The 22,170-nt window shown below is 27.1% G+C and overlaps 1 protein-coding gene and 1 long non-coding RNA gene across 4 annotated transcripts in view; one reads left to right on the plus strand and one right to left on the minus strand.

The window, feature by feature from the left end:
• Nucleotides 1-19,176, plus strand: part of LOC129989937 (serine/threonine-protein phosphatase 1 regulatory subunit 10-like) — a 60,153-nt gene extending 40,977 nt beyond the window's left edge. For 2 of the 3 annotated variants that reach the window (XM_056098110.1, XM_056098112.1), the window contains 15 exons: nucleotides 6,796-6,882; nucleotides 8,658-8,842; nucleotides 9,278-9,358; nucleotides 10,143-10,421; nucleotides 10,619-10,837; nucleotides 10,944-11,092; nucleotides 11,629-11,863; nucleotides 12,362-12,514; nucleotides 13,193-13,311; nucleotides 13,802-13,932; nucleotides 14,305-14,380; nucleotides 15,394-15,537; nucleotides 15,644-15,770; nucleotides 16,032-16,325; nucleotides 18,404-19,176. In XM_056098110.1, the coding sequence (XP_055954085.1) occupies nucleotides 6,796-6,882; nucleotides 8,658-8,842; nucleotides 9,278-9,358; nucleotides 10,143-10,421; nucleotides 10,619-10,837; nucleotides 10,944-11,092; nucleotides 11,629-11,863; nucleotides 12,362-12,514; nucleotides 13,193-13,311; nucleotides 13,802-13,932; nucleotides 14,305-14,380; nucleotides 15,394-15,537; nucleotides 15,644-15,770; nucleotides 16,032-16,325; nucleotides 18,404-18,519 (2,395 nt within the window). In that variant the 3' untranslated portion in view covers nucleotides 18,520-19,176. The remainder of the gene's footprint in view (nucleotides 1-6,795; nucleotides 6,883-8,657; nucleotides 8,843-9,277; nucleotides 9,359-10,142; nucleotides 10,422-10,618; nucleotides 10,838-10,943; nucleotides 11,093-11,628; nucleotides 11,864-12,361; nucleotides 12,515-13,192; nucleotides 13,312-13,801; nucleotides 13,933-14,304; nucleotides 14,381-15,393; nucleotides 15,538-15,643; nucleotides 15,771-16,031; nucleotides 16,326-18,403) is intronic. The other variant, XM_056098111.1, reaches the window with a different exon arrangement.
• A 235-nt stretch (nucleotides 19,177-19,411) lies between these two features.
• LOC129955665 (uncharacterized) lies at nucleotides 19,412-20,960 on the minus strand. The gene is made up of 3 exons (XR_008782683.1): nucleotides 20,896-20,960; nucleotides 20,784-20,814; nucleotides 19,412-19,492 (listed from the first exon to the last, which is right to left on the minus strand). It is a non-coding gene; the product is annotated as an uncharacterized LOC129955665 (long non-coding RNA).
• Between the last annotated feature and the right edge of the window lie 1,210 nt (nucleotides 20,961-22,170).

Below are 22,170 nucleotides of genomic sequence, written 5' to 3' on the forward strand. Positions count from 1 at the left end.
GTGGAGTGAATCATTTTTAGAATAACAGGGTTTACATCAAAATGAGATAGGGATAAATAAGATAACTAATCATGTGATATACAGATTGCTGACTAGTTCAGTGTATTTGTTTCGATTTTTCTTTTTAACACAGCACACTCAATCTGGCCAGATATGTTTTTTTTTTTTTTTTTTTCAAGCCGAGCATTTGTTTAGTTTGCGCTTCTTTAAATATTAAAATGGCTTCAGTGCAAAATCCATTTTTTCTTTCACAAAGTGTATGACCGAGCGGCTGGAAAAAAAATTCCATCTGCTGATTTAGAAATGTAAAATGGTAGATTCTTATTTAGAAGAAAAATTTTCTCTCCGTTAACTCACGAAGAATTATTTAAATAGCATGAACTTATTGAAAGGCGTAACAGCTTCTAATTTTAGATTAATATGCTGTTTGGAAGTTAGGAGATTGAGGACGGGGGATATTTTGGATACCGAAGGTCTTAAAAAAAAAATCAGCGGATTCAAGATTCGGGTTTTTTTTTTTTTTTTTTTTTTTTTTAGCGTTATAGGTTATCGATCCGATTAAATGTTGATAGTTAAAATACAAATATAAAGGGATTTTAATTTATTCTATGTTATTTTATTGAAATGCAGTGGGGGGGGGGCTATAACACATTTATTTAATTTATTTGTGTCATTTTGATGTTGGTAGTTTTCGGGCTCGATTTTCGATCCTCTTTTAGTTGTTAATATAGCATTGAAATCAATGATCAAAACGGTGTTGCACTATGTTTAATTTACGCGATGCAAGCCGTTAGTGTAATGAAACTTCTAGAACATTGATTAAATAAAACAAAGCTATTAAAAATTAAAGCAAATCAATTTATGAAATGACCTCGAGTCCCGAAATGAAGAGATTAAACGCAAGACATTAATTTTTAATCCCCTTATCGGAGTTTTTGGTGCCCTTTGTTTAAAAGTTGTAATCCTTAGTTCATTGCCAGATAATCCGTTTCAAGGTCAGATTCACTGTTCCAGTAATCTTTGCGCACTTAAAATTGGGTCGGGGATCAATATCTATTATAGTCTCGGCTACATTTTTAAAATATAGAGAGAAATGTAACTACCCCTTTGTTGTAAACGGAAAGTTAAAAAAAAAAAAAAAAATTCTTTTGGGTATATAAAGATTCGGTTCCTTCACTTTCAAATTGCCTGATTCATGAGGTTCTATTTTAAAACTGGTTTTCGGGACTTCTTGTGTACAATCGACCATCCCGTCATCACTAAACGAAGCATTATCGCCACAGTCTTCGGGATTAAAGGGTTTCAGATTCGAAACTCGATTCTGCTGAAGTATCCGTGTCGTCGAAGTGCATAACTCCTGTCATGGGCGTGATGTAGTGTAAAAGTTAACAAGGGGAGGGAGGGGGACACTCAAATGACGTACCCGTCATCTGATCTTATACTAAATTACGAAGTCCGTTCCAAAATGGACCTTGCATTGCTTTTAGATTAAACATTTAATTAAATTAAGCATTTGGAATACACGCTTTTTGTAGTGACCTCATTTGTTCCATAATTTTTTTTTTTTTTTTTTTTTTTTTTGGTCTTCTAAAATGAATGGTTGAATCTTAGTATGACGTTAGGTTGGTCAATCGATTTGTTTGAGGAATGGTATTTGAATGGAGCCGACATGTTTTGTTAATTGGAAATAAAAGTTGCTGACCCTTTCGTCGAATTTAACAAGTATATCTCGTTAAGAGTTGTAATGCTATGAACTGTGACATGAGTTATTAAAAATATAGAAGTTAAAAAAGTGCCCAGAAATAAGTGTTCATTTAAAAAAAGATAACTACTAATATTCACCATTAAGTAAAGGATTAAAAGTAGCATGTCTATGAATTCTATAAAAAGCAAAAGCATCTCGAAATTTAAGTTCGCCAGAATCGTAATTAAGCAATTTTGTTAAATAAATATTACATTTCCAAATGTAAGGATTTCTCCGTAAAATTCGCTTTAAAATAAAGTGTAATCTTCGTTTCAACGACTATCAGAATCTAAAAACAAATTATATCTACCATGTAATGATTCTCTATACTGCAGATATGGTGATGTGAAAAATTTGATAAAATTCTCTCTGTAAAATGTGTCATCTGTTAAACGTATACAAATGGAACCTATTTTCAAAATTAATATATATATATAAATCGAAATTGTTTCTGCTCATTCTCACCAACAATTAACTTAGGCCCATAAATTCAGTTATATTTGTATGGAGCGGTATTTGTGTCGTTCGTCTGGAGGTTGATTTGACCTCGTGATTTTGAAATGCGGCCAAATGATATCTGAGCTGTTTCTTCTATCACGTAATTGGCACACCATTGCATCTTGAAGACGTTTCAGCCTCAACTCGATATAGTTCGACCTTTGCTATATATGTAATATTATTCATTCATTTTTAGTGGTTTCGCTTTGTCATTTCCATAAGAATGAATTTTTGTGTTTATCAGTAACAATTGTGAGGGGAAATGAAGGGCAGATATTTTTTTGTACATGCAGATTATAATGAATCTCTGGCATTCGTGTTTAAAATTGAAACAATTATGTAACAATTTAATTAGAAATATTCACGAGACAATTTAAACTCGGTAATTATAAAAAAAAATTCATTTTGCTCGGTTCATAAAGGTTATACGTTCTCCCTCCTAACAATTGATTTTAATTAACCGTAAAATTAATAGTAATATATATTTTATTACACAATGTTCTTTTCATGATTTTATATATACGCAATTTGGGCGGTAATTAAATTTGGTCCAATATCTTTATAATTTGAGATATTAGGTATTTATTTAATACAAAATATTACGTTCTCGTCCAAAACTTTTACACAAATCGACTTAATTTTTATACACTATCAAGACTAGGAAGTTAAAGAATTTTGTTGACTGAAAGAATTATAAAATTCATAACTTTTTGTTGTCTGCTTTCTCCCGTCACTGTACTGTGATATGTAATTTTGTCAGTTTTCTCGAAAGCAGTGTCACAATTTCCAGTTATATACACATTTTAACTTCGAATCTATAATTTAAGTGTAAACATTTAAAATACAAATGACACATATTCATGGAAATATTTATGATATACGAGGAAGTTCCTTATATGAATAGACATATTTTAAAATGTAATAAGAAATTTGAATTTATCGAGTTACGTGAAGTACACATAAAATGTTTAAAATTTTGTTTAACTAAATGATTTAAATTTTCTTTTAGTTAAAGAAGTTTATATAGTTATTATATAAGGACTCTGAAAGCTGATTATTAGCCACCATCGAAATTTTGTTCGATCATAAATAATACAAGAAAGCTCATTTTATGTAAAATGGGTGTAACTATTTAGTTAACTTAGAATTAAATTGTCTTTGAAGATAAATATATTCAATTAAACGCATTTATCCAAAAACGTCAGGTTACTATTAAATTTATGAAATCTCCAAACATTTTTTTTTTTTTACAAAGCTCTTTTTTTTTTTGTGTGTGTGTTATTTTATATCCTGGTAATAAATTAAAAATTCATTTCAGTAGTTTTTTTTACAACTATCTGGCATTATTCTGATAAAATTAGAATTTCCCGATAAGTTCGATACTTTTTTTATTATTTTTTCATAGCAATTTTTCATATCTTAAATTGACTATGCAAGATATCAAACAATTAACAATGATATGTTCCGTGGAAATCATTGAATAACCAACGAATTTTAAATAAAGTAAATACTTAATAAATTGTTCTTTTCGAATACTAAATAAAAATAATCCATTCTTATAAAGCATTATATACTTCATAGTTACTGTCTTTTGAATATTTAGGAATGACTTTCATCTTTATTCTAATTTGTTGTTCGTTGATAGAACAGAATTCTTATGCTCATTTAATTGTCTTGTAAAGAATACTTTGTGAATATTAATATATACATATAAAATATATATGCATAAGGAAATCAAAATGCATAATGATTAGCAAAAAAATTACGATTTATTAGCTACCTCACATCTCTGAATTGCTTAAACACTATAGTTACCTGCGTTTTTCGATTTGTGAATACATCACAACAATACCTATCTATTCAAGTACTGTTACTATTTTGAATTTAAATTTTTTGTGAAAAATTGTGTAATTCGTCCTTAAATAATGTGCCAGATTTGTACATTAAATTATAGATATTGATAGTTTAATCAGTATTTAAAAAGCAGTGGTAATTAATTTAAGGTAAAAATCATTTGAACATGCCTACCTATCTCAGATATAACTTTTCGTCTTTAGATAGATGGATGTCTTAAAAAAAACTTTAAAAAGTTAAAATAAATTTGCACGTCATGAAATTAAGAAAAACAAAACTGATTGATCTCTTGTTTAATTGTCCTTCATTATAAAACAAATTTATTAATTCAAATAGAAAGAAATTTGGTATAGTACATCGTTTAATCTTATTTGTAATGCAATTGTATTTCTACAAAATGAAGCTTCTTGCATCTCTTATTTCTAAAAATTCTGCTAAAAGTAGTTTTTTTCCCCCTTGTAATCGTTTTATATCTTTACCTGAAATTTTTTTTTTTAAGGCCTTCATGCTATATTTGACTTTAGTAGCCATTACGTCCTTTTCAAATATATATAAGAATTTTTCTTAAAAGGAAATGATTATCTCTAATTCATTTTTTCCCCGTCTGGTTGACAAACATACGCATATTTTAAATATTCGTTTAAATGCATGTACCCTTCTTTTTTTCCCCGCATGGCGCAACAATTTTGTCAGCAAAGTTAATTTTATGAAAACACCTTTACAACATAAAACATTTCTTAAATTTTTTGTATGGACTATTTTTTTTGAACTAAAGACTTGTTAAATTTGAAAATTTAATTCTTTTTAATATCGGGTTAAATAGAAAGCATTTCTTCTTTCTGCACAAACTGCAGTCATTAAAAGTCTGTATGTCATAATTTTGCAGCTGAAGGCCTCAACCCAAAGCCGATGAACTGCAAAAAAAAAAAAATTACTTTTTCTTTTTTTATAGCGTTATTGAATGGGGAGAGAATATTTCAACTAGCGGGATTTTCGTTGCATAAGCCAGTTAGCGATGTTTCGAAAACGAAACTTCTTGGCAACTATCCAACCCGTAACTTTTTTCTCCTTTTATCATTTCGGAATTGCGTCATTGCAGCCTTGAACTTTTGGATGTTAGCTAGGGAAAGACGAGAGATGAAATGAAGTTTGAAATTTGATTACAATTTTATTGCTAACTTAGTAGTATCACCCCCTACCTCACATACAATTCTTAATGGATGACAAATCTATTAATTTACCATTTATTAACAAAAATTTGTTTTATTTAAATCGATTTCTTGGGAAGTAACGAGATGATAGCTTTAAGTATGGGTTTCGGGAGATTGAACATTACTAAAATTATTTAAAAGGAGTGATGCGCGTTATTTATGAACAAGTGAGGGACAGTTCTCTTATAATAAATTGAATATTAATCCAAATTATTATTTCCTCATGACCTCGATAATAGTAGCGAGTGATTCGCTCTGGATGAATGATTGGAAAAGACGTCAAATTTCGCAACTTCTAATAATTCAAATAAATTTATTTAATTTAGATTTTCAAGTGTGTTTATTTGGCGGGGGGGGGGGGTACAAGCCTATCTCTCTGCCTCGGATTAAAATATATTGTAATAAGAATCTTCCTGACCATTAACAAATGTAGGGGTTCGCTGTTAATCAAGAAATCATTCTTGAAAAGAAACTAAATATGTTATATTTATTTGCATTTAAATAAAATAATCCTTTACGGTATGTGTGCTTTAATTTTAGCTTTTAACTAAATTTTTTTTAAAAAATTAAACATAATCATTTAAAAAGAAGGTATCGGACAGGCGCATTTCTGTAAGGATGTTTAGGCTTTAAATTATTGGACTTTGTATTAGCAATTATTTGTCTTAAAATTTGCTTTTCGTAATGTACTGATTATGTTTAAATTTTTCTCGTACACTTACATAAATAATAAAAAAACAACAACACTAGTTTAAAATTGATAAAAATAAAATATTTTCAAATAAGTTTTCCTTGTTTAATGCACTTTTGCGTTTCGTAAATTTTAATTTTGAAATCTTTGTTATAATTGTGTCTCGTAAATCAGTTTAAAGTCTTAAATCATTGTTTATTGAATTTTTTCATTTATATTAGCATATTTTATTAAGATATATATTATTTATATTTGCTAGTGATTGTAATTTGAATTTCAGAACAAAAGTTTTGTTTAATTACAGGACCTTTTAAAACAAAATATTGACAGTCGGTAGGTATCATATGAATTGAAAACGCTAAATTTTATGGAATGATAATTAATGTATATTTAAGACGATTATGATCGTCTTGATGACAAGAGAAGAGGATGCCTTGAAATGTTGTGAACTCATGCATTTATACTTATACAAATGTAATTAAATGAGAAATAGTTTGATCTGAACAAAGTTTTTTGTATGTACATTTCATAATATTTAATTCTGTCTTTTTTTTTCTATTTCAGAACCTAAAGCTTCTAATTCAGAGTTCTTTTCTTGCAGGTTATAATTACGGCTCCACACACACATATAATTTAAATATATTTTTATAAGTTATGAATTTTTTTAAAATCATAAATTGGCACTTTTTCTTGGTTTCTACCAGTATTTATCAATTTTCATGTTTTATTATGTTTGGAACTTAATATGTTATAAAAATATGCGTCGTAATAGCTTTTTTTTTTCTTTTTCCTTTTAGTTTGATGAAAAAATTTTCAAAGAAACTTGTCAGCCGTTGTGTTTATTGCAATGTTCTTATGGCCACTGAAGCAGATATTCTTTCCGAGTGAGTTATTATGGATAAAATTCTTTAACATTCAAATTCGCTTGAAGAATATTTGAATATTTAAAAGATTTAAGATGCATTCATAAAAAAAGAATAAAATTTTGGGGAAATAAATAAACGAACCTTTCAACATTTGAATTTTATGACCATCGAATATCCATATCAAGTGAGGAGAAAATGGAAGAGGTATAGAAAAATATCGAAGCAGATGAAGAAGGGTGACATAATTTAACATACCTCTTCTTAAAATTTAAACTATTTCTAGTAGACATTGACAATCCAGGTTAATGGCATTTAGAAAGTTACAGAAGAGTGACATATTGGATTGTTTCCCATGTAAATTATATTTCAGTCTGTCGATTTAATTTCTCACATTTTAATTTTTTTTATTTGAATTAAAAATTATGAACTGCTAATTTTTAGCAATGCTTTGAACTTTAGTTGCTATCGATTATAATGATCAAAATGTAATTTTGTTATAATTTTTTTATCCTTGAGTCTTCTGTGCTAACATACTTCAATTAATAGTAATTGAATTTATTTTAAGCACTTTGACTATGCATGTCTTGACACATGCCCGGAAATATTTCGATATTAGCTGTACTAAGTTCATTCATGGTCTTATCATCTGCTGTTTGTATAATTAATAAATTATGAAAAAGATAAGCAATTTGTCATAAAGAAATTTTTCAATTTGCTACAATTTCGAAAATTTAACTAAAATGAAACCCAAAACTTCTTAGCATTTTTACATTTTTTAAATATTTTTTTTATCTGTCTCTAATTTTTAACTTCGTCAGCCAGACTTTATTTATTACTTCTCAACGAAATTATATACTTCATTATAAACGAATTATTACGCACACTGTGCACAGCCACAACGCAAAGATTACAGACGAAGGCCGAGAGACTTGGGAAGTCTAATGTTAGCTGTTAGCTAAGATATATTTTAAATGAAATATATTATTAGCTTTCATTTGCATTCGCATCTAGAAACATTCGTGTAGGGGACATTTCATTGTTCCTTTTTTGTTTTGTCTTGTTTGAAATATGTATTTCAAAACTTTTAAACAATCTTCAGTTTGCATTTTTCTCTTATTTGACAGATGTGGTCGTCGTTTTAAATGCCTTGGTTTATTTATTTATTGCATTTTCCCTTTCCTTTTGATATTTTGCTTTATCTGTAGTCTAAGAAATCGTTTATTTTTAAATACATTAAATAAATAAATTAAGTTGGACGTTAATGGGTTTAATTTAATTAGTAATTGCTAGAAGTTTCCTGCGATTTCTCTGGTCTCTTGAAAAGTGTAAAAGTTATCAAGGTTAAATTCGAGAATCTAAAAGAATCTCCGGTGTAGTCTAAAAGAATGGATCAATAAAAAATTTTAAGTAACCGAAATTTTATTCCAAATTTTGAATTATTGCTCAATTTGGAGGTTAATGAGGGGAAAAAATGCTATCCTAGATATATTTATGAATAATATTTTATACTTTTTTTTATTTTCTTAGGTGAGATTAAATTTCAATTTTAAAAAAAAACATGCTTTTGTCTTTTTTTTTTTTTTACTGTAAACTAAACTTTAAAACAATGTATGTGAATGTAAAAAAATGTTTTAAAATGAAAAGGTATTAAAATGAATTAGATATGTATCATTTTTAAAGTATTCTGCATAATTTCAAAGTAATTACATTTGAATGCATATATCAGATTCTGTTTTCTAGATTCTATTTAAAAAAACAATTTTTTTTATATGTTTGAAATTGTTACTTTACAGATATTTAGACAAAGGTGGATGGGATACTATCAACACATGGCTGGATTATGCCAAATCTTCTAGTTCTGCATCTTTCCTCATTGAAATGCTGAAACTTTGTAAATTGCTCCCTATGACTGTAAATAGATTGAAAGAGAACAATACTGCCAAACTTATCAAGTCATTGACAAAACATGAAAATGATGGTGAGATAGTTTAAGATTTTAAATTTTATATTTGAAAGCATGTGGATTTTTAGCATTCATTTTTTTTAATAAAGTAATCAGAAAATAGTAGATATTTTAAATGAAATTCTTTGTCAAGAACTATGAGCTATTTTTGCAATGTTTTAAGGAATTAATGTTTGAATACTAAAAATATTATTTTAACTATAATTATCTTGAAAATAAATATTTGTGATAACTTAATTAAAACAATCATAATTGATAATGTAATAATTATTTTTCTTTCTCTTTCATGTTTTGCATTTAAGTATGTCATTAGGGTTATATGTTTTGATTCACATATTTAGGAATGAAATTATTTTCAAGAAGAAAATTATTGTTGGACTAACTTTTTTCATAAGTTTTTCCCAATAGCTTATAATTTAGCTAATTTTTGTTTTTCCAATTCTTTATTAGATGTTAAATCCCTTTCATCAGAACTTGTTTCAAGTTGGATGACGATAATAAAAGGAAAAAAGCCAGATCCTCCACCTTCTGGTATGTAAAAAATAATTGTATATTATATTTATTATTATTTTGTTACAAAATATGCAAGAAGTGTTCTTTAATAGATAGCTGCAGTTCATGGAAAGAAATTTGTTTAAACTTCAAAAGATCATTTCAGTATATTTTAAAGGTTCTTAGTTTTATTGTACTATCTTAAATAATTTGAATGAAAATGAATTTTTTAATGTCCAAATTCGAAAGAAAAATTACTAATACAGAATCAAGTTGCCATTGAAATCATATAAGAAAGTTTTATCTTTAGAAAAGATATCAAATCACAATGAAAGATCATTCTTCTTTGTTTTAAAATTAAATGCAACATTTTTGTTTACAAAACTGTTCTGAAATCAAAACTGTGTTAACTCTGACTGTTACTTTGTTATACTCAGTCAAACACTTGTTATACTCTGACTTGGAGATGTCCTTCGACTTCTGACTTTTTGATACATACGATACAGAATAAATACATAACCAAACAAAAATTTATCCTTCTTTTTTAGATAACGTTAATTTTAAAAGTGTTAGAATAAATTATAAAAAAATTATGCTAATCAAGTTAGAAATAAATAAAAATGAATTACAGTAAAATATTATTGAGCCCCAAGTAATTATTAAATTGTTTTTAAATTTTATAATTATTTTTTTTATAAAGTCATTTATTTAATTTTTTGAGATTTATCAAATCGCTTTTATGTTTAATTTATTAATTTTAGAAATTTTTATAATCTTTAAGAATTTTTAATTGCTTAATAGAATTGCAACACTGCTTTTATAGGCGACAAAAAGAAAAAGAAATCAAAGCAAAAATCTGAAGTGAAAAAAGAACCTGAACCAGAAGTTGAAAATGCTGATGCAAAATCAACGAGTGAAGTGCCAAAAAGCCCTGTAAAAATTAAAGGAATTAAACGTCCTTCTAGTGAAAAGGAGATAAAAAAGGAGGAATATTATGAAGATGTAAAAATAGACCCAGAGCCACTGATGTCTGTTCCTAAAAAGCCCCGAACAGATCGCCCCAAAACAGCCAAAGTGTATCATAAAAAATTCCGTTCCACAGGTAAATAATTCTTACTTTATTAAAGAATTAAATATAAAATTTCAAGTTAATTATTTTATGGAATTCATTTATGTGACATTCTTCTGTCTATGTTGTGGATTATTTTAATTATCTAATTCATTTAATCATAAATGGTAAATGTTAGGTACTTATTTTGTTAATAATTGGAAATTGAGATTGATGTTTTCTTTTTATAGGCCTAGAAGAAGAAGTACCATTGCCAAAGAAGATTCCTAAGAAAGCGCCAACAGTTGACAAAACCGTTGCCATTACTGCAGCTAAAAATGTACTGAAATTGAATACTAATCTACCTGATAGGATAAATGAGAAAAAATTGAAGCCTGAAAATTTAGCTGTAATAAATGAAACTTCATCTGCCTCAAAAGGCATTAAACTTATTCCAGCAAAACCTCGACGTAAGTTTTAAAGATTTTTTAAAAGATATATATTAATTTATTTTCCTATATTATGTTGTTTCTTTTTCTTTTCTTTTTTTAATATTCTTTTTTGATATTATTCCAGCGACATACATGTTGCATGAGAGTGCTAGTTTCATGGATGCATTAACATCTCTACCAGCAACTGCTCCTACGAAAAGAAAAAAGAAGCAACCTCCAAATAAACCTTCAAATTCACCTACATCTCCAACTATAACAGCACCAAAACTTCAAGTATGTATTAATAAAATTATATAATATTGATTAGACCTAAGAATATAAATTGAAAAAACTAATAAATGTTAAATTAAGTAATTTGTGATGTGAACTTACTAATTTAATAATTAAATATTAATAAAATTTTAATGTTCAAAGAATTTACTTTATATTCTAATTATAACTAAGATTTTGAAAATTTTTAAAACTAAACAGTTGAGAATATGAATATATATATATGTATAATATGCATTTATTTATATTCATATGCTTGTTAGCAGTCTCACAATTTCCATTTCTTGAAAAGGACGAGGTATCTTCATAGATAAATTTATTATATTGATTTTGATTTCATTTATTAAGAATTGGGTAATGATCTTTTAAACGAATGAATGATTATTGTAAAATTTAAAGACATTAGATTACCTTCAATAACAAAATCTCTACTTGATTTCACAATATTTTTTGATTAAGAATTTAGTTTTTTAAAGTATGTGAAGTTTTGTCTCCTTCTTAACTTTATACTGAAAATTTTACTCATTTGTTCCCTTTAGTTTTATAAGGACACTCTTGAAATGAATGATGAAAATAAAGAAAAGCAGGAAAGAGAGAAAGACAATAATGATGATGTCAAAAAAGAAGGTAGTCCTGAAAAGGAAAATGAAGCAAAATCAGAAAATAAATCTGAAGAAGAACCCATGGAAGTTTGTACTGAAGAAGGGGGACATACGCCACCAAATATGGAAACTGAAAATACACCAAGTCCATTAGCCAATGGTAATTCACAAGGTAAGTTTTTATGATATATAAGATCTACTCATACATTGCTTTTAAATTTGGCTGCATGAGAGGAAATTTTGAAGAGAACCAAAGCCCACTGAATTCTGCTGTAACATCAAAGAAGACAATGTGATTTTTATAGTTAGTTATGAATATATCTTCTAGCTGTTCAGCTCCAAAAGTTCCCCATTTTCATCTTCAAAGTGATCTCATTTTATAAGTATAATAACACATTTATTAGTATATTTTCTGAAATTTTTCCATAAAATACTCTTTAAATTCCCTATTCTTATTACTTTATGTATTGCTTATCTACTTTTAATTGTTAATATACAAAATTCAAAGTAATTAGCTACTTTAATGGTTAAAATTATTATCTTTTATGTAGTTTATTAAATAATTGCAACTAATTGTTTTTGAGACTCCTAAGGCATTATTTTTAATGATTAAATAAGCTGAATTTTAATTATTATTCTGTGATTAACTTTTACTGTTTTTTTGTTTCAGATATGGAGGACGAAAAAGTTTCATCTGATCCAAACCATTTCCGCTCTATTCTGTCCCATGGCAGGAGAAGAGGGAAGAAGAAGTCTGTTAAATGGGTTGAAGATGAAAATATAAAAGAAATATTTTACTTTGAATTGGATGAAACTGAAAGAGGTAACATATTTTAGTGTTTTCAATAACTATAAAAGTCTAAAATTATGAAAAACATTATCCTGCAGAGAAAAGTGTTATAATATATAGAATTGCTTTTATCGGTCAATGCTGCCTTATACTAAAAGAAGAGGAATTGGAATATTCTTGGTTAATCCTCTTTTCTACTTCTTTATTGCTAAAGTCTTCTTCATGAGAATAATTTTTGGGAAGGAAGGGAATGTTATATATATAATATATAATCCATTTTTTCCCCATAACTCATAATGATACATTTTTGAGGTACTAAACACTTAAGACATTGACTGCCGCGAGCGTGCCTGTGCATTACAGATAATATGCAATTGTACCTAACCATTTATGTTATTAGATGACACCTTCTCTATTATAGTTAAAAGATAGCAAAAAAGGGATAATTTAATTAGATAGATGGCCCTGATCATGGCAGTTTGCAGTATTTATAAATTTTTGTGGGATAATGTGAACAGGATTTTTCTAATTCAATTTCATGAAATGCCCATGTTGATAGTTCATAATGCTAATCAAACCAGAAAATACATGTTATAATGTTCATTTTTAAAAAAATTTTATTATTACTAATAAATATAATATATTTTTAAAATGCATTATGTTCAAGTAATATACTTTTTTTTTTTTTTCAATCTTCCTTCTTATTTTTAGTCAATGTTCTGAAAACTCAAAATTTTGGAGATCTGAAATCAATAGAGTTAAGGCGGGAGAGAGAAGCGATAGAATTAGCTAAAAGGCAAGCTGGAGATAGAATGGAAGAAATGACTCGAGTAAGTATTTGTTATTTATAAGACAAATCATAAATTTTAGGGTTTTTTTTTTTTTTTTTTCTTTCTCTGTGAGCTTTTGCCATTGATCATTTGCCATTCTATTTATTGTTTAAAGTTTATTCAATTGAGAAGTTATTAAATCAATGAAATAAGTTTAAACTAATATTAAAGTTTAGATTAATTTATACTTATATTTTTTAAAGATAAATGGTGCTTTTCTGTTAAATGAAAATATGAAAAATCTTATTTTAACACTTGAAATACCCTCCTTTTTTTTGACATAATTGTCTTTTTGATTTATATATTTGATCTAAAGCAATGAAATTAATTATAAAGAACTTTTAATTGAAGAACATTGCCATTTAAATATTAAAATTTATTGTCAGTTATTATTCCTCTCTCACGCTTATAATTTTACTTTTATGAGGAAATGCCCATATTACTTATATTTGATGCATGTAAGTATTGTGATCAAAATTTCTCTTTTTAGTGGTGGATAGTGCCAATTTTAATTGATCTTCCACCTCCTCTTGTTGAGCCTGGTTGTCAAAGTAAAGAAAAAGAAGTAGAAAGACTAAGGCAACAAACTACATTACAAGAAATTTATTTCACAAAAGAGATGTAAGTTGTTTTTTGATATTTATTTAGAAATTGTTTCTTAAGCATTATTTATTGAAAAAAATTTAACTGATCTTTCAGTCAAGATTTTTAAAAATCATTTTATTTTTAATATAATTTATTTAATTATAATTTAAAACTGTTTCATTTGTGGATATAAATGCAACCCTGATTCAAACTTTTTTTGCAACATAGCAAATTGTTATTTATGAGCTATTATATAATAATGTTGCCAGCCATACTGGTTAAAATGATTGAAACAAGATTTTGCATTTCCTGATGCGAGAGGGCTAAATTTAACCAGTTAAGTTATTTATCTTGATTTTAGTAAAATTATCCCATTATTAAAGTTTTTTCAAAAATATTTTTTGACAGGATTCCTGATTCTCCTCATGAACCAGATTTGGAGATTGTTCCTGCACAAGAACCTAAAATAATTCCTTTAGATGAGGTATTTATCGTTATTAAATTTGATTTTTTTAAATAAAAATGTTTAAGACTGAAAGCTTGAGTGAGAGGATCTACTCGCTTAAATAGAAAGATTTGTGATAATGATAGTTGCTCTAAAAAGAATCTAGATCTATTCTAAAATAATAACTAATGAAAATTAAACTTTGGTATTCAATCTTATGTTAATTATTAATATTAATTTTGGTAATTAGAATTAATTGTGTTATACTGAATTTTCAAAAATGAAATGGCACTTAATTCATTGCTACAAAATTTTTAATCTTATTTAAATTGCTGGGAATCATACTCTATTGTCTAATCTTATGAAAATTTATATAGCTTATGTGAAAGCAATTACAAAAATAATTTCCGTATTGGTATAAGGTACCTTTCAAAACTGATTTTACTATAGTTTATCTGACTAGAAACTTTTTAACAAACATACTTCATTTGGAACTTTTCATTCATATTCTATAAAAATGGGGGGAGGGGGAATTGCATGATAGAATGCTATTATTTGAAGTATAAAAAAAAATAAAAAAATAAATAGAATTTTCAATTTTTTTTTTAATGTTCTAAATATATATATTTCTAAGTCTTGTTTAAAGTTAGAGAACTAATAAATATTGGGAAAGTTAATAAATTATCTTAAATGTTAATTATATTTAATTTTTTAAACAATTTTGATAATTATTTCCTTGATAAAATGTGCATTTGTCCTGAAAGTCACTTAATTTTTCTTCCTACCCCTTCTTCATGATTTTAGAAATTAAATTATTTCTTGATTCTTTTATAATTTTAATTATAGAACTTCAGAAGAAAAAACTTTCCCTGTAATTTCTAGAATTGTTAAGTGTCCCCCTTCCTTCCTTTTTTTGACATTTTGCTGTTTTTGTTTTGAAATTATATTTGTCAGTTTTGTTTGCTACTTGACTAATATTTGTCAAAAGAAATTTATATGTAAATGGAACATGTAAACAATTTTTTCTCTTAAATGTTTTATTTTGCTTTCAGGATAATGTTATTGGACCATTGGTAGACTATTCAAATTATGAACCACCCAAGTCAGCTCCTTTACCTGAAGTTCTCTCAAGTTTGATTAAATTAAGTCCCCAGTTACCTGTTTCTGCATCATCACCAGTTCACAACCAAGAGCAGGTAATAATAAATTTATGACATTGTATGTTTATATTATGTTTCATTCATTTTTTCTATAGGAAAATGTTTGTATTTTATTTCTTAAATTTGTTTTTGTTTTCTGCAGGTTTACATGGAAAAAGCTCCTATAAAACAACCTCTTTTAAGTTCAGAAGGACTCATTCCTCACAATGGGGCATTACCACTGGTTACTCCTTATGATCCAGGTGAATTAGTTACTCCATATGATCCAGGTGAATTAATTAATTATGAATAACTGAAGAATAATAATTCTAATGGAATCATATAATTGCTCAACAAAGGAAAATTCAGTGTTTTAAAAATACAAATATATCAGGCTAGTTTTTAAATTAGCTTTTGTAATATATCAAATTCTTTTATAAATTAGTGCAATTGATTTTTTTTAAAGAAAGACTTACTCTGACATTGATGATGGAAATTAATTAATTTTGATTAATTTTTATTGTGTAATTATAAAATGTGCTTTCTTTCAGGTGAATCAGTACCACCTAATATACCATCTAATAGTTTACTTGGTCCACCACCTGCTGTTCAAAATGTGTTTGGCATGTCTTCTCCACCAATGACAGATAATCACAACATAGCACCTCAAAGTGAATGGAGGACATTAGATATGGTGCAAAATCAGTATTATGATAAGTTTCCTCCCAATTCTGGTGGCAGTCGCAACATAACACCACCTAATCAGGGGCCTGGCATGAACATGAGACCAAGAATGATGAATGACAACTATAGACCCATGCACAAAGGTCCTCCAAGGGGAATGGGTATGTTAATTAATGATTTTTTTTATATATCTTGTGCATCCATATATAATATTATTGCTTTTATATCAAAATGCTATATTAAAGAATAAAAAAGCCCTATTGTGTCACCAGATACAACATTTTGATGTAAAAGTTGGAACCATTTGTGATTTGTTTTTGATTTGTAACTTGGGCTGGTCACATACAACAATTTTTGAAAGTAGAGAAAGCTTACTTACATATACCAGTTCTTTATATCAATAAAACTTTTGAGGGAACTTAACATATATAATTTTGAACTGTTACAATATGGAAATATGGAAGTGAAGCTTCTTTGAAGTAATTTAATTGTTCCAAAAAGATTGTCTTTTATTGCATTTTTCTCATGATTTCTAAGAAATTATGATGATAAAATTAAGAATGATAAAAATTAATGATGAAGATAAAGATGATAAAAAAAATAGATAACGATTTTGACTATCTGATTACTATTTTTAGTTTAAATTTTAGGTGCTCCCAATTTATTTCATGTACTTTTTATAAATTATATTTTGTTGTGGTGTATATGTTGTGGTTTAATGTGTATTTTGCTTCAAATCATTAAGACCATTATTTGATACAAAATTTTTTCTGGCTTTTTTTTAATAAGTTTTAAAAATGGTTCTTAAAATTGATTATTATTTTATATAGAGTAGGATAGGGTAAAACAAACTTTAGCAAGTTGCACTCCTTAAATTACATTAAATATTTACACTTTCTTTTAGTAATTTTTTTTTTTTTTTTTTTGCATTACACTCTCTGAGAGTTTTAATAATTTTTTATTTACTTCTTTTTTTAAGCAATGAATAATTATACTTTGTTTAGAGTTATTAATATGACCATTTTACCCCATAGCATAATATGAAATGATATATACAAAATCTATTATATCATTGAGGTCAGCTGGAAAATAGGCAAATATATTTTAGTATTTAATATTGGTTTATCTAGTATTTCATTAATCCCTTTGCTTTTAACTTCTTTCTCATTTTCTGTATAGTGGAACAATTATATTTCTGTGAAAGTATATTCCTCTCCAAAAGGAGATATTTGATAATATATAAACCAATTTCTTTTCTGACAAATTTTGATCAGCAATAGTTTTCATTAACTTTGTACCATAGTGCTTTACCAGTATTCAGTAACTAGTAGATATTTTGTCTGCATGAAGTGTTATGGTACATCCACTTTTCATTCTTTTTTCTGCCATGGTTTTTGAAGATTAGATGTTTTCTTTATTTTATGCTCTGCTTTTTGAGGAGACAGCTATATCTTCAAACCCTTACCCACTGTTACCTCCGTATGCGTTCTGAATTTTTCAGTACAGTCAATGACTAGTTTTAATTCATTATAAAGGGTTCCAACAACTTTTGAAATAACAGAAATCATCATTTTCTTTTTGAACTGAGAGCCACTGCCTTCTTTGAAATTAAAAGAAGTGTGTTGTGCATTATTACTCATTTCGCTGTTTCATTGACTAGGTAAAGTCCACAACCTTAAAAAGTCTTAACAACATTTTGTAAAAAGAATTTCTCTATCAGCTGCTTTAAAAGGACAGAGAAAATAGTTTTAGAAACATTCTATAATCTGCTCTCCTGAAACCACTTCTTTCCTTTAAAACTTCCTTTCTTCACAGTACAAACAATTTAATGTTCAAATTGCACAATAATGCCTTACAATTGCTTTAAAATATTCAAATTTTAAATTGCTCTGAGTGATGAATTTAATTAATTTTTTTTTATTTTTTAAAAAAACAAAGAAAAATCACATGAGGAAATATGTGTATGCTTTGAGAAAAAATGTTTTTTTTCTTCTTTCTATTATTATAGAGAAGAAATCAAGAAAAATGATACTGTATAATATTTAAACAAATTGGAATTTTTTTTAAAATTTTTGAATTAATCAACTATTTATTAAAAATCCTAATATACTTCAAAATGTATCTTGACTCTCTGCCAATACTATTATTACCAGTGTATTTTTAATTTCCATTTGTTATTATAGTGTCCTATCTCTTATCATGAAATTTATATATTAAGTTCTGTCAATTTTTTTATTAGGTCCACGGCCACGAAATATTCATCGAGTACCTTGTAGACATTTTATGGCTGGTTCCTGTAGGTTTGGCATGAAATGTTCCTTTTTACATCCTGGTGTGAATGGTCCTCCCCTATAGCTAAACACATAATGTAGAACTGTGCCTTTACATCAAGCAAAGCAAAACTGTGATAATATTATTTGCTCATAAATTCATGAACTTCCATTTTTCATCTTGAATATTGTTAGTGCATTCCATTTTTGGTGTAATTAAAATAATTGCCAGCTTCTTTGCTACTCTGAATACTGCTTTTAAAGTTTCCAGTTTTTTTCATTGTGCAGATCTTGTCCTTAAATTCAAGTAAAAGGACTTTTGGATTATTACTTTTTAATTTGTTTTGAAGAAAATGAGAAGAAAAGACAAATGTAAAAATTTGAAATATATATTTATAAACAAGTCTTACACATTTATTTATAAAGAAATCAAGAAAGAGTTATGATAATTGCATTCTTTTCGGCACTATGCATTGTCAGTTTCTGAATATTTCTTATTTTGCAGATTTTTTTTATTAGATTGATGATAAATAAATGAGGTTTACTCTTCATACAGAATTTTCTTTGTATATATGCATACTGTAAATACTGTTTTTGTATAGTTTTCATTATACTTTGTATTAAAAGCGTCTAAATGTTAGTTGGGCATGAATAAAAAGAATTACATAGAAATTTGATACGTTGCTTATTTGTTTTATAGTATATGAAAATTATGTTTTACATAAAAACTATTTTGTTGCTCAGTTCATTTTATTGTATGTATGGTTTCATACAAAAAATTGTATATAATGTAAATTGTGTATATACATTAAAAACTGTGTTTTTTTTAAAAAATTATTATTGTCTTTTTGTATTTATTGTATTATTTCTTCCAAAAATGAAATGGTGATAAGTTTTTTTTTAATCAAAAATAATTTATTCAATATTTTAATTAAAAAAACATATTAAAGTATAGTAAAAACAACATATCTAAGTCTATTTGTCATGAATTTTCATTACATCATTCTTCTTTCTTCTAAATATCCTCTTAAAGAGAGAAAACTTTTCTTTTCGGGGAACTATAAAAAAAAAAATGAGCTATTTAGAGAGTAAAATAATGCAAATAAGAACATTTATTTTTCCATAAAATTGTGCGATACTGTTAAGATGTGTTTATATTTAAATTACAATAACAACAACAAAAGAGTATTTTCCATTTACAAAATCGGTTAGCGATGCAGAACCTTCAGAAATATGGGATCTTATGTACACTATATTTAATCTTTGCTTCCTACTAAAATTTCGATTTGGTATTGTGGGCATTATTTAATGTTTCAGGTTATTATGTTATTTGGAGACAAATTCTAGGAAGTTGCAAAAAATTAATACATGATTTGTTTCAATAATATATGTTTATGCATGTAATAGTTTTATAATAATAATAACATGCAAATAATTTTTAGTAACTTCTAAATATTTTTATCTATAGTTAAGTTTAAAAAAAAATTCTTTAATGTTTGACTAGTTTTCCCAAACATCTGATTATCACATTTTTAACGTTATAAATTTAAATAAATCCATTTATGGATGTTATAATTTGCTGCAATAATTTAGAAACATTTTGGATCTGCTATGAATTTTTGAGCGAATCGAAATAATTATAGATTCCTCAAAACAGAAAGTGTCATCTGTTTAGATGATAGCGAAGACAAGACAATTAAGTAGTTAAGGTAAGAAATTATAAAACAATTAATGAAGAAATCTTGAATAATAAAATCATTGATGCATGAAAAACGTAACAGCTATCTATAAATAAATTGCATTTCAGAAAACAAACAATATTATCTTAAGATTATTTCTGCTATATATCTATCTATATATAAAGGGAAAAAGGTTTTCATTTGAAATAGCAGCTAAGCAGTATAAAGAGAATTTTATAAATCTAAAAACTCTTAACAGAACTGTATATATATGCTATTTCTGTTATTAGAAACCTAATAAATTATAGTTAATTTAATGGTAAAACGTTTGCTATAGTTAGGCTATTATGTTTAACTAAGGCACTATTTTTCTTCTCGAACTTTTAATTTTGCATAATATCTTCAGAGGTAAAAACGGATTGAATATTGATATAAAAATGAACAGTTATAAAAGAATGCGATTAAGAAAAATCCTTTTCTTCTCTATACTTTGTTTTCTTTTAATGATAGATACATTTTTATGAGAAAAAAAACCCATCATTATAAGTTTGTCATAAATTTTTTAACTGCTATTTTTTTTAAATACCATTTATATTTTTGATCTTTTCGTTCCACGGAAAGGAAAAAGAATCTAACTTTCCTACTTATGTATGTAATTTATTCAACTTACCTTCAGAAGGCTTCTGCTCTGCTTTGATAACCTATAAAAGAATAGTGGAATAATTCGTTTAGTTATAATTGCATACAAATTATCCACAAAAGCATAAAAAAGAATTGCATACATTATTAAATGATTGAGTGCATGAGAATTTCGGACTGTGTGCATTGAATCTGGAAAATATCCCTGTATATATAGAACTGCAACTTCTGTATATATAGAATTCAACTTCTGTATTATAGAACTTCAGAGAAGAAAAAGTGAATGTCAGTAGTATTCAATCAGAATATCAGTGAGATATTGATGCAGAATTGTTCTGGAAACGATCATAATTGGGGATGATAGACAGGGTTGCCACGTCACCGGAAAAATACAGAGAATTTAAAAAACAAGAAAATTTGAAAATTTCCATAAAAAGCGGGAAAACATAGGAAATTTTACATTTTTTTTTAAATATAAGAAATGCAATCTCTGAACATAGCAAGAATAAAAGATTATAGCCATATCACGAGACAATTGTGTAATCGCGGAAACTCGCCTTAAAAAAAAAAAAAAAAAAAAAACTTGTTCTCATTTTTTTCAGTGTAGAGCAGCCTAATTTCGATTTCAGGGGCAGTTTTTTTCATGAGATTCTCAGATTGCAGCTAATGAAGACACGCGAGACTTCTACAATTGGTGAAAGAAAAGAAATTTCCCTGGTGGGAATATCAATCTGCGGAAACATCGCGGCGGTGTTCATTCACTCACACATGAGTTTATTGAATAATTTTATTATTTAAGAAATTGTTAGCTTATTCACAGCAGATCAAAGAATTTTATTTAAAGCAATAAGTGGCTCAAAATCCGTATTTAATACAGATTGGACAGATAAAAATATGAATCCTGACTTGACTGAATGGGTTAGAGAAGTTCCGCTAAGTCCGTTTGCTACGTACTACTCGCTTTATCATAAGCTTAAGTAATAAGGAAAACAAGCACTTACTAATCATACTAAAAAAGTTATCATTCATATTGGGCTTTCTATCTGACAGAAATATTGGAGATGATATGCCAAATCCAAAAATATCAAATTTGAGGTCCAAAAATAAACCGATTTCGCGTTTTTTAGTTCAAAAACAATAATTTAAAGTTGAGTTTTTAATGGCATTAAAACTAGATGCGTCACATTCGTCCATTAAGGCATTCAGTGATGTAGCGGAAATATTTTTGCATATGTTCCCTGATAGCGAAATAGCCAAAAATGTAATGACGTACATTATTTATAACGGATTAGCTCAGTTTTTTTCAAGATCTTTTAAAAATACTATAGATATTAAAAAATTTGTAATATTCTTTGACGAAATTTTGAACAGCATTTGGAAATGGTGGAATCCATTGGAACCAAATGAATCTTATTGTA

This window comes from Argiope bruennichi, chromosome 2, assembly GCF_947563725.1.
Source record: "Argiope bruennichi chromosome 2, qqArgBrue1.1, whole genome shotgun sequence".
Taxonomy (NCBI): domain Eukaryota; kingdom Metazoa; phylum Arthropoda; class Arachnida; order Araneae; family Araneidae; genus Argiope; species Argiope bruennichi.